Source organism: Falco naumanni, chromosome 4 (assembly GCF_017639655.2).
Source record: "Falco naumanni isolate bFalNau1 chromosome 4, bFalNau1.pat, whole genome shotgun sequence".
Taxonomy (NCBI): Eukaryota; Metazoa; Chordata; class Aves; order Falconiformes; family Falconidae; genus Falco; species Falco naumanni.
The window spans coordinates 15,002,202-15,015,772 of NC_054057.1; the positions used below are offsets into that span (position 1 = coordinate 15,002,202).

Sequence of the window (13,571 nt, forward strand, 5' to 3'; positions counted from 1 at the left end):
TTCGTAATTATTATGTACATTCCTAGGAGCTCATAAGAGAGCTGAAAAAACTGTGTGATGTTTTGGAAACTGTAACTCAATGTGGAGATGGACATCTTTATGATTGCCCAAATAATTACATAAATCAAATTACAGAAATTAAGAGCTAAATTTAGTGGAATTCAACAAAATTAATAAGTCACATGAAAATAAACTGGAACAAATTTATGATAATTCATTAATGAAATAAGTGGACCAAGCTCTAGTTCAAACTTTATAGTACCTTCTTCATAAGGCTGACTACTACTTTTTCGCCTCCGTTGTTCTTCACAGAAAGGGGGAATAATGATATTGTGGTGACATCTAAATCTTTTTCCAGTCAGTCTGGGAAATGTTTGAAAGGTATATGCTTACTTTTTTTTTTTTTTTATGGTGTCTTAAAATAGTTCCAGGTTTCTTAGTTGGTAGTACAAAATATTTTTGAGTGTTACAGGAGAGTATGTTTTTGGTTCATACACAGTCGCAGGGATTGTGTTTTGCAAAGTTTTGTAAACTCATGGCATAAAATCATAAGAAATGCCTAAACCTGATTTCACCTGAGTTAGTGTGTTTTTTCTTGTGGAGGACAACACTGAGATCTTCCCGCAATATTATTTAATATCTAGATAATTTATCTTTTGCATTTATTTTTAAATTGGGCATGTTTGCTTTCAGTGCATGGAACTTGAAAAATAATTCTAAAATGAATCATTCAAGTTGTGCCAGGGGCGGTTTAGATTGGATATTAGAAAAAATTTCTTCACTGAAAGGGTTGACAAGCATTGGAACAGGCTGCCCAGGGCAATGGTTGAGTCACAGTCCCTGGAGTTATTAAAAAAACCTGTAGATGGTGGTGATTAGGGACATGGTTTAGTGGTAGACTCAGCAGTGCTAGGTTAATCATTGGATTCAATGATCTTAAGGGTTTTTTTCCAACCTAAATGATTCTGTGATTTTCTTCTCTGATGTTTGTGGCAGCAACTTTCTAATTGTTGGGCAGATGTGCCTGTCATTTCAACACACTTGGGAGAAGTGTCAGTGCTTTAAATTTATGTTACTTTTTTTTTATTGTTTCTGCTTTCAGATATTCCTCATAGTTAGTTATATCCAGGACAGAGTATATAATGGGGAGAAAACTGGATCTTTCTGGCTTGACTGATGAAGAAGCAGAGCATGTGCTCCAGGTGGTTCAACGAGATTTCAGCCTTCGTAAGAAAGAAGAAGAAAGGCTGAGGTAAGTTTAAAATAATGATTAAAAATGTTGGTCTCTTTGGATTGTTATAAACTGTCTGTGGGGTGAGCTGGCGAACACAGCTCTTGTTGTGGTGTTCTATGCATTAATAATCATTCCTATCCCAGAGGCAATAAAGATCCAGACTCTTCCACATGAATTCAGTTATTGCATAGTAATTCACTTCTGTGTTTAGTCTATCCTGGCCTAAACCACAACAGTGGCCTCTGAATAATCTGTGTATATCACCTGGGTAGAGACTAAGATTATCCTGGGAGAATTTTTTGCTTTCTGTAGTCTGTTCCTTTTCTTTTATTCAGAAACCTTGTCTATATGCAGACATGTGAAGGTGAAGAAATTAAGCCCATCTCCCTCCCCTGAAATAATCAATGGGACATATTATCCTTTGTATTGAGAAGTTATCTTTGCTTTCAGTATTCTGTTGTACAAAATGATTGCAAGCAGAAACAACCTGGAAGAAAACAAATGGAATTTGTTGCAAGGTAACTTTCTCAGCCCAGGAACTTTGCTATGTGACAAGGGAACTACTCACAGACACCTGAATTGGTAGATGCAGTGTGTTTCTTGTAGTTTCAACAATATTTTCTTGAATTATTATGTCTGATTTTTTTATTACCTTCTTTGAACACATCTTTATTCTCCAGAATAGTGTGAAGTCTCTATCTATAACTGACAAACACACTTTCTCTTACCGTACTACTAGTATCACAAGTATCATCTGTTTTTTTTATCATTTAGTATCAAGCTGAAGTCAACAGGGCAGGAAGATGACTGAAATAAACACAAAACTAGGCATATATTTTATGTGCAGTTGGAACTGAGAAGCATCCTGTCTCTGTCAATTTTCTGTTACTATTTTCTGAAACTACTTGGAACATTAGGAACAAGAAAGAAGGCTTGTGGCATTGGCTTAATTCAGTTTCAGCATGCTGTACAAGCTCTTGCATGGCTTGGTAGCGCAAGCTTGCTGCAGGGAGAAAAGACTGGATGAGGATGGCATGTGGATTATTTTTGTGTGTGTGTGTGTTTTGCCATGGGTTGTACTGGTTGCTGTTGGTAATCTTTCACAACAAAAGAGATTCTAGAACCAAGAGATTCACAACCAATTGATTCTAGAAACAGTTTAAGGAGAGTGAGTGTGGGGGCTTTCTCTTACTTTTTTACGTGACGGGTTATATCTTACTGGAGCAAGCATGTCACAGTTGGGAAGTGCTAGGGCATCTAGTGAGAGAAGGAGGGGGAAGGATGTAAAGCATGCCTGCAGAAAATTGATTGGAAAGCCTGGATAGATTTTTTTTTCTGGTGTTTGTGTTTTACTGTTTTGCTGCTGAAGTTGTCCATGAGACTTGGTAACTGGAAAACTGTTGTGAGGAGGGGGATAAAACACTGGAAAGATAGGAAAAACACATGTGCTAAACTCAGCTTATATACGAGTAGGTAAATTTTTTTCTCTTGTAGTTCATGCCTTCTGCAAGTATCAAAGTATGTTGAACTGCTGCGAATAATGATCTGTACTGACAAAGTCAAAGTTCTGAAATTTAGGCTGATACTTATGATAGGAATGTAAGTAATTTTAATGGCCTTAAATATTGCTAGTGAAGTTCAAAGCTTAAAAGCTATGACCTTTTTTTTTTTTTCAAATGGCAGAGTTACAAGGAAGGATGTAGCAGCATATCTTTTTGTCTTACTATGTAATAGAAAATGTAATTATATAAGAAACTTAGACCTTGCTATAGATTAGATTTGCAGCCTGTAAGAAAGTAGATTAGTTCCTGTGTCTGCTTTGATGGCCTATTGCATTTGTATTTAGAAAGTTACCAACTGGCAAAGTCTACAATATAGTTTCACTTCAGACATATTGTCAAGCAGTCTTGTTTAATACAAGAAACTGGCATATATTGTTTATATATTAGACTGCTGCTAATGAATTCAGAACCAGGTTATATCTGAGGGTAATTTCTTCCTCCTTGTAATTAATTCCAGGTAGTAACATTAGTCTTTGGATGGAACTGTTGGAACTTTTGGGTGTTACACCTTCTTAAAATAGGGTTTCTGTATAATTCTTCATACCATAAATAGTTTTATTTTTGAGTGTTACTCCCCACGAAGCTGTAAGAAGCTGTTTCCCAGATCTCTCTCTGGGATTATTCCCATTGATAGCAATTATTTCTAAAGATCAAGAACTACTTAAGGGAACATATGACAGATTTCCACTATATCAGGAGAACAGTGAAAGCTAAGAAAACTGTAAGTGGCTGATGGCTTCAATTTTGCTTTGCTAGCAGAAGCTGAAGACTTAATGAGCACACTAAAGAAATTAAGTTTATCTTCACTCCTAATAAATGTTTTTAAGGTAGTAAATTAAAATGGCAACTGTTTTAGAGCTAATACACCAATGCCTTCTTAATTGGTTTTTCCATATTCTGTACACAAAATGACATAATGTGTGGAGAAAAGCCATACTGATCATCTGCATTTTCTGCTGCAAAGCTGTTTTGAATCTCTCTGCAGTGAGAATTTTTAGCAGTGATTCTCTAATTAAAATCTTTCTCCCAGCTTTATGCTAGTGTTATCAGACAGGCTGCTCTTGTATGTCTTGTGAAAAAATTAGTTGACTAAAAATGGTAAGATAACAATAAGATAACTGTATGTAAATAGTTAGCAATTAGTGTGGTTGATTTATTATGTCTTACTGCTTCATATTGGTTGTTTCTTTTTTGCTATGGCTCTTAGCCTGTTATCAAATTAATAATATTTACTGTTCTTTGTTGCTTATTCACCCATAATCTTTATATTTTAATTATGTGTTGGTTTTGTTCTTTGGCAGTAGTATTATGTTATTATTTACTCCAATGTTAGTGTAATCATCCAGAGTCTTTGATGCTAAAATTTTAACACAGACTTGTAAATAGATGGGCTTGGTTTTCTGTGAAGCAGTTGAAGCAGGCAAACCAGGCAGGTCTGGCATAATTAGGAAGGTGATTGAGTGGCATGGGTGCTCAGGACTAGGCTGTGGTAGTACAGCCTTGTGTAAGTCACCACAGAAGCTCTGCAGGCTGTCTCTGGGCTACTGGGACACTAGCAATCGTAGCTGGCTTCTTGAGCAAGTTGACTGGACACACTAATGGTTTGTGTTCTCATGGACAAATTTATTTTCTTAATCTTGAATTTCAGACTTCATGCAGCTGCAGAATGTCAGCAATGGGGAAGACTGGACTGCTTTGAGGGTTGAACTTCTAACATTTTGCTATGTATAACACCTTTTATCTGCAGTTTGTGAGTTTTGATTTTTTTATTTTTTTTTAGAAAGAAATGGCAGGAGAGCTTACAAGGCCAAATGTGCGTTTGAGATAAGTCTCTTTACATAAACAGATGTGTAAATGAGACTGCTGCCTTTTATATTTTTTCCATTTACTACCTGTGCATTCCATTTTCCTGGCTGTCTAAATGTGTCATTATTTATTCTCCTCTGCTGTTGGCAAAATCAGTTCCCCCTTTGGTTGTGTTTTTACAGATATCCCTGTATCTATCTATAAACATGCTTGTCCGTTTGTTTTGGGTCAGGAATGCTGAGAAGTCAGGGTGTTTTAAATAAATGAAATCACCATTTTATAGAAAAAAAACCTGATGGATCATGTTACTGTGGTAGATGTTCCCAACCTGTTAAGTTTTAGCCATGTAGACAGGTTAAAAGATGGCTGTCCTGACACTTACTTTAACATTCAGAAGGACTGCAAAGGAAGAAAAGTTAGAAGGCTGGGAAAGGGGTTCGACAGAAGGGACCTCAGTGCTGATCAGCTGCCAAGAGAACAGATGCTTTACCTGTCAGCAGCTACTTTACTTTAGGACGCCATGGCCTAAGCAATTTAAGCCATCTTCCTATAACCACTGGCAATCCAAAGTTTCCATCACCATATTGAATGCTGAATTAGCCGTTTGTGTGGTGGTATTCTAGTGATAAACCTGAGAAACTTGTATCGGGCAGGGATGAAGTATGTTTCTTTGCAGGGGACATGATTCTCTTTTGTTTAATAGAACTGCTGTAATCACCGGGGAAAAAATCTATTTACAAGGGAAAATTACTGACCTTCTGCTGCCACGTGGATGTGTGATCACAACATGTTAATTGATTAATATGGTTACATGGGGTCACTGAAACAGCACCGGGGAAGTGTTGAGAGTTGACTGCCACCCACAGGCAAAAACATCACCACGTCTTGCCTGATGTGTCTTTCATAGCTGGGTTGCTGAATATCAACTTTGTTGTCTTTATGCAGTCGTGTTTTGAGTTGTGACAAAGACAAACTGCAGTGATTGAGCAAATCTTCAGAAGTGCTTTATTTGCAGAAAAAAATGAGATATGTATCCTCACTGTGGAGGGCCCTCTTCACTCTGGTTGGTCTGATTTTCTTTTAGCCAAAGAATTGGTAAGGGACTAGGATAGGGCCTTGTGTAGAAGGTGATTAGATGTTTTAAATTGAGAGTTGCTTTTCCCTGTGTTTTTTTTTTTTTCTTTCTGCTCATTTTGAGTTGTAGCCCATTGTGGCATGAGTAGACTCCTGAAGAGGCTTCTTAAGAAACAAATTCTCATACCTGACATAACCCAGAATTCAGTTTGATGCTTTTGCACGTCAGACTGTAGTAGACTTAAGTGTATTTACAGTATGTGGCATGGGTCTTGTAGTGGCTAAAATATTAAACTCCTTCCAACCTCTGTTAATTGAAATATTGTCTGTGTGAGTCATATCAAACTGGCAGATGCCAAGTCCGACATTTGGATAGCTATCTGTTGATTCTGCATATCTTGTTCTTCCTTCCTGTGGCAGGCTTGTTTGTTTTAAGGTATTTGATGCAAAAAACCAACCCAAACCAATTGTCTTCCCTCTTTTCCTTGCTTCCAAATGGAACTATTTTAAAGCTGTTTTCCTGGTAGGGAAGGAATGGGAGATTGTTCTCATCTCCACAGGCTGCAGAGTTCCAGCAGATGAACTTCTCTGATGAATACCTTGTTGCTCCAAGTGATTTCATAAGGTCAGCCTGCTTGCTCTTCACTGATGGACAGTGTGGGGAGAGCACAAGGAGCATTCCTGTCCATTACTCTGATTATTTTTTTTTGCAGCAAGTAGCCAGCATTCTAGTTCCTGTGTCTGCTCATTAACTCCTCAAGGGATCTGGAGGAGGCTGTAACATACCACTACATATCCCTGCTTTTACCCGTGAGGCTTGAGAGTAAGGCCACGCTGTGCTAAGGAGAATAGGTAGCATTTCTTTATGGGCTGTCCTGGCACATGTATTCTCTCCCTGTGATAAAAGGTCTTAGAACGGTTTATTCCTTCTCTGAGAAAAGTGCCCTTTGTGATTCCCACGTTAACACAGCAACGTACTTTTCCAGTGTAAAGCTCTGCTGAGCCATCATAAATTTAGCACTTGTGTCTAAACTTATTTTTGAGTGCAATGAATGATTAATCAGAATCATAATTGCAACTTACTATGTTATTTTTCTGCTGCTTTGGCTTATAAAACAAGATGAAAATATATCTAGGGCAGTACAGCTGTCTCCTGGAATTAAGGGTTCATTAACATAATTAAGGCCAAGACATCTTTATTTATAGATTATCACCAATTTTGTTATATACTGTTTCAAGATGCAAAGAACTTGTTTCCTGGCTCGTGCAGGCTGTCAGGATAAAGAGTTGTCAGTAACTTCATTTCTGTACTAGGTGCTTTACACTGTTACTGTGTAGTCCTCTCTCAACAGCAGTGTTTAATATTTTAACAGATAGACCTTAGCTGTATTCTCAGGTCAGGATAAATTGCTTATCAAAAAGTAGTGACCTGGATGAATTCTGCGTGAAAGCCAGACAGCTAATGGTTGGTTTTGCTGCGGAGTCAGTAAGGATGCCCTTTAAAACCAATTAGAAACTGTTACTCATCACTAATTTCAAGAATCATTGATCTAGGTATGCTGTGTGCTATCCAGTAACGCTGTGTTGGGGTTGGACAAGGAAGTAGGTATCTTAGCAGTGATACAACATGCCACATCATGTGCAGTGCAACAGCATTTAGTCTGTCATTCTGTGATTTGCACAAAACTCTCTGCTCTAACGCCACAGGGTCCTGGTGCAAAATTAGTGTGTAGGTTCTGCTGTCTGTGTTGGTCGCTGTTCCACCTATAAGCAGAGAAGGCGAGAACAGTGGACAAGAAGGTGGGATTTAGTTGATGTCTTACAAGAAAGAAATTGGGGCACTGGAAAAAGTCTGGCATTAGAAGCAAAGAACTTTCAGCTGTTTAAGTTAAAGGTTTGGGTCCAAATTTTTTCTGCCTAATAGAGGGAAAAATGCTAGGCTACTTCTGAAGAGTAGCTTATGCTTAGGTGCCTCTAAAAACAGTTCTGTGCATCTTGGTTGTGCATACTTGTGACTATTGACTATAATAGGAACCCACTCTGACTGTCCCTGTCATTTGAATGCCATATAGATGCTTTAAGGGAAACCTAGATGGAACTTTTCAGTAAGTTCTTTGGCAAAAGTAGCACCTCATTCCTCAAACTGTCATTCTTGAATTTTAATGCAGGCAATTCCAGATGTGAGTTTTGGCTTTTTAAAAATGTATTTCCAAATGCAGTTTCAACTCGGAGGAAATGCTGGTGAACCAAGCATGAAGAAACATGAGAGATGAGGCTTATGAAAAAGTGCAAAAAAAAAAAAAAAAGAAAAAAAAAAGCACCTAACTACAGGGAGTATCAGAGAAATTTGCGTAGAAAGAAATGTCTACAGTTAACATTTTCAAAACTGGACAGGCAATGGAAGATTTAGCTGAAGTACAGCCCATATACACTGTGCCAAACTTGCATGACCTGTGGGTAAGTATTTAACGGAAGCAGTATGTTGAGGAGATGTTATAAAAAAAAAAAAAAGATGTTATACAAAAAACCAGGCTTTTTTGTAGTAATTTGGTCTTTTGTCACGGGTTATGACTAATCAAATTAACAGCCATAGTTGAGCTACAAGGAGTGAGTATGCCTAGTGATAATGAATATCTGTAATGTAAAATCAATATTTAATCTCTGATATCTTGTGTATGAAGGGTCTAAGCTGTTAAACATGATTTGGAGGAGTAATCTCTCACCTGACTAGCCCTGCAGTGTGGAGAAGGGATGTTCTCTTGAGCATGGACTCCTGTCTGTACAATTTAGTCACACTGAAAATAGTTGCTGAAAATGTTAAATCTTAAGTGTGTTTTTCAGAGAAAGTGCTTCAGAGAAAGTTTTTTCTGGAAAAAAAACCCTCAAACCTAATCTTGTTAAATATGTCACTCAGTTTATCAGAAATCTTATGCCTCAAAGCTCAGTGTTCATGGCAAAAGCAGATAGATGTTCATGGGTTGATAGAGGGAATCTGCTGAGGGAAGAGGTTACCAGAGAAATAGTTACAGGTTTCAAGAACAGGGTATTCAAGGTTTTATCTGAATGCCATCAGTTTCTGGATCTTGCCTTGGGTATGAAGATGTACCATGTGGACCTCTTGAGTTCTGTCCCCACTGCCCTGTGAATTCAGAACTATTGATTCTGTAGAGGTTATCTGGATCTGGGCAAACACCACATTGAAAGTTGGGCTCATCTACTGCATGTCTGTCATCTTTTTATTGCTGTATTGGACCAAAATGCAAATATATGAACAAAAAATGATCATTTTGTAGTCTCATGTAAGCACTACTGGGTGAAAATTAGCCTAAGAGAGAAAAACCCCATCATTTAGCAGGTCATCACTGAAATGTTCAGCCTATTGGTAAAGAAAATTTGTTTTATTAGTAGGAAGATGGAGAGTTTGGACACCCTCATGCCCATTAAATGAAATGGGGTGCTGGAGAGCAGGAGAAGAAATTTTCTTATGAGTTGCTTAGACTTTTTTTTTGAGCAACCAAGGCATTTGAGAGATGTGTGAAATGGATAGGTCAGTGCATGTATTGTGCTATCTAAAGTAAAAATTTAAGCTTTTTTGAAAGGGGAATTATAAGTGATTCAGAATCTGATGCTTCTAAAGATGAAAATGAAAGTCACCTCTGTAGGCACTACTGCTTCCCAGGAACCAGTTTCAGTTGCTGGGAAGAATGTAAAAGAGCACAAGTGTCAGGTCCAGAACAGCTGAATTTCAGCATCTTGCTTCAGAGGAGAAAGGTCTGGACAAGTTATCTGCACACTGGAAATAGGGTTTAAATCCAAAGCTCGGAATGCAAAATGTACACTATGGTGGGACACCTACCTCGTGGATACTCTTAAGTTTGTGGGCTTGTTTTTACAATAACTATTGGTTGTTGCTTTAGTGCTTCAAGTTGGTTAGTGATTGCTGTAATTACAGAACTGATTGAAAAGATCTGTGGATGAAATGTATGGCTTTATTGGAGGAGTGTGTTTTTATCCAGCTTAGCTAATTTTAGAGGTCAAGATCTTGTACCAACTTACAGTTGTTATCTGTGCAAGCTTAAGTCTGCCTTAAGTGTTGGTTTTGCTGTAGTAGTAGTTCAGGTGTTAATGTAGTAGTACAATTAGTAGTACTTTCTCAAGTTATGGTAAAACATGTAAATACACATGAAAGGAATGGCTGCATAATGTAATTTATTCAGGGTTTACTCTTTGTGTTAGAGTACAGGGATCCTCTAAATGTGTTGCCATACAACATTCACTAAGCTCTTCTTACTTACTTCACTAAGTTGTAAGCAGTATGGGCCAAGTCTTACAGTTTTGGAAAAGTGTTGTATTTAAAGTCTGTTTATGCCAGAAAGGAATGGTTTTACTGTGAGTTTCATAGAAACATCCTGTAGACCTTTCCTTGGCTACATCAATCTGGATGGATCTGTCTGAAGCTATACAGCTTCCCATCTTAAATGTTAAACTTGGTTTTGGTTTTCAAGAAAATAAGAGATACTGCTCAACATTATGAAGTTTGTCAATCTGAAATATGACTTATGATTTAGATTTGAAAATTGACTTGTTAATACTTTTTTTCAGAAACATACATGTATGGAAGTTTAAAAGTAGACATTTAAGAAACATGAATGTCTGTGAAAGGAAGAGGCTTCTTCTTCTACCTATAAAGCATTACTGCTTTACCATTCTTAAAACGTATTGTAATATTTCAGAGATACTTGATTTAAGGAAAATAGTATTGACTGGAAACTGGATTTGCTTATATTTTTATTTCAAGTATTGTTGGTCAATCGAGGGGTAGTTTTTGCCTTTGCTTACTTAAAGAATTTCCATTCTCTGTGTTCTTCATGGACAACGGAGTCTCTCTGGTCTTATCTGTGGCCAGTTCCTGTACCCTCAGGCACAGGAGAGAGTAGAACCAAGAACTGCTGTTAAGTAGCAGCACAGGAAGGTGGAAGAGGGCTGCTGTGAAGTTGAGTTGCCTTTGTGCACTGAAATGAGTGTGGAGCAGTCTCCTGCTGTCCGTGTTTTTGATTATGAAAAGGTGCATTTTGAATACTTGCTAATATTTCCTATCTGAAGCCTATGAAGAACTGAAAGCTTGTCAGAATCCACAGGGCAAGTAAATTTCATCATGTGGAAGGAGCACTTAGAGAAGTTAAGGCCACTGTACTGGGGCAAAATGAGTGTTTTGTTAGCTGTGCTGAAGCTTAGGGAGTGTATCACAGGATCTCATCAAACTATTGAATCAGCAGAGGTAAAAGTGCATCTTAACAAATAGCTGTGGTTTGTATTCACATAACACCTCGTCGTTCCGGTTCTCTAGAACTATTAATTGTCATACACAGCTTCCCACTCAATGCTGTGTGGGAGGAATGAGCTGTGCTAAATGGGATAACAGTTCTTAGAAATCCTTCAAGTCTATGAACCTGTGTCATGAGCAGTTCATGGAAAGATAGCTGCTTTCCAAGTTAAGGTTTAATAAAACTTTTGCCAGTCTCTTCACTGTTCTACCTCATTCCAAAATGAACTATTGCAAACTATGATCGCCTTGCTTTCCAGAAATGTCACAATGTGTAATTAGAGGGGAGTTGGATTTTTAGTGTATATAGGCATGTTCTGTGTTTATGGTGAGTTCAAAGGACTGCCAGACAACTTTTGGAAGGAGCTGACTGAGTTAAGAGGTATATGTTAGAGATAGCTGATCTTTGTTTCACAAATGGCAAAATTCTCAGCATTTTTCTTTCTAAATGAAATTGGTAAACATTTTCAGCTAAAGAAAAAAGGGGTATGCATGTATAGGAGAAATCTGAAGATGTCAAAATGCTTTGTCAACGCTTCCAGAGTGTTGTTTCAGTATACTTTCTGACTGTAACACTTTCTAACGTTTGTTGGTTGCATATGTGAAATGATTTACACTACTATTCTTTTTTAAAAAAAATATTTTCACAAAGGTAACAAAAGCAAATCCATTTTAACATGTTAAATTTTGCATTTGTAGTAGTTGTTGCATGCAAAAACTGTCAGCTGTATCTCAGCTGAGGGTAGTATACAAGTTAATATACCACAAAGTATTGTTGTAATGGGTGCTATCTAAGTATATGACTCTACCCTATGATAAATACAAGCTAATTATAATTTACCCTTGGGGGGGGTATGGTAAGGAGCTTCATGTTTGCTTAGGGGAAGGAACTAACATATGGGCAGTTACTACAGTGTCATAATTTGCACTGTAATTGAACTTGGAGTAAATTATTAATCTACTGTTGTCTTTATTTGCAGTATACTTGGCTCTGTGCCTGAGGTTGAAACAAGTCTTTGAACTTTACACCAGAGGAGACTGTGTAACAGCATGTTCCTTTATTATTTTTTTTTATTGGAATGAATTATAATTGGTCAATATATTTACTTATGCCTCTCTTCCTTTATTGCTTTAATCCTTTGATTCTCCTTCTAGTTATGACTTAAAGTTCTCCTGAAAGCAGTTGAACTCAAACATACTTTCTTTTCTTTTTACTCTATGGTACTTACTAAAAATTGGAATGGTGTCATGGTTTAATCCCAGATGGAAACAAAGCACTACACAGCTGCTCACTCACTCTGCCCCAGTGCGATGGGGGAGAGAATCAGAAGAGTAGAAGTGAGAAAACTTGTGGGTTGTGATAAAGACAGTTTAATGGGTAAAGCAAAACCCGTGCATGCCAGCAAAGCAAAACAAGGAATTTATTCACCACTTCCCACTGGCAGGCAGGTGTTCCGCCATCTCCAGGAAAGCAGGGAACCATCACATGTAATGGTTACTCGGGAAGGCAAATGCCATCACTCCGAACATCCCCCCCCCTTCCTCTTTCTTTCCTCAGCTTGATATACAGAGCATGACATTCTGTGGTATGGGATACGCCTTCGGCCTGTTCAGGTCAGCTGTCCTAGTTATGCTGCCTTCCAGCTTCTTGCACACCTGCTCGCTGGCAGAGCGTGGGAAACTTGAAAACTCCCTAATTTAGAGTCAGCACTACTTAGCAACAACTAAACCATCAGTGTGTTATCAACATTATTCTCACTCTAAATCCAAAACGCAGCACTGTACCAGCTATTAAGAAAAAAATTAGCTCTATCCAAACTGAAAGCAGGAGAAATGGTAACTAGTATTGTTGACTGCTATCCAAACTCCATGAAGGAAAACACAAATCCCTCTATAAAGCTGGTATACAATAGGATTAATATCTTGGAGTTCCATAGTAAGTCTTCATTAATACAGCTCTTCAGTATATTACAAAGAGGCAAAACTAATGCAGCCTATGGCAAATTGGATGTGGTTCTAGATACACTTTGGATTATAATTTGGCTAGTAAATATTGGAGTATATAGGCTGCAAATGCTGTAGTGTTTCTGCAGCACTTTCAGCTTGAAAGGATATCCTGAAATAATCTTGGATTTGTCAAGCACATTGTAAATGGAATAATTTGGAAACAGCGCAGAACTCTAATGCTTGCATCTCAATCAAAAGAACTTTTAACAAAGAAGCAATTAAAATTTGAGCCTGTTTGAGGTGGCAGGGATTGAATAAAATTTTTCTGTATTTCAGGAACACTTTGAGACTTAACAAGAGAGTCTCCAATATCTCTCTTGGCCACTGTAGCATTTGTCAGTGAGGGTGGCTAATTATGTACTGGTGGTATCTCCTCCTTTTTCCCCCCCCTCAGTTTTCATCAATGCATGATGGACTTCCCAGTTTTGTTCCCAGCATAACACTAGGAGGGAGGAGACCAGTGTATTGTGATAGAACACCTGTCATTAAGAGGAGGGAGGTTCATTAGTTTTGCTGCTGTGGTCCTATGCTTTTTATATAATTCTTGAACCTTCAGGAAGTGATG

General features: G+C 37.9%; 1 protein-coding gene across 5 annotated transcripts in view; it reads left to right on the top strand.

The window, feature by feature from the left end:
- LOC121087194 (myosin VIIA and Rab interacting protein) overlaps nucleotides 1-13,571 on the top strand; it is a 238,425-nt gene that overhangs the window by 13,269 nt on the left and 211,585 nt on the right. For all 5 annotated transcript variants that reach the window (XM_040591941.1, XM_040591938.1, XM_040591939.1 and 2 more), the window contains exon 2: nucleotides 1,103-1,252. In XM_040591941.1, coding sequence (XP_040447875.1) covers nucleotides 1,143-1,252 — 110 coding nt within the window. In that variant the 5' untranslated portion in view covers nucleotides 1,103-1,142. The remainder of the gene's footprint in view (nucleotides 1-1,102; nucleotides 1,253-13,571) is intronic.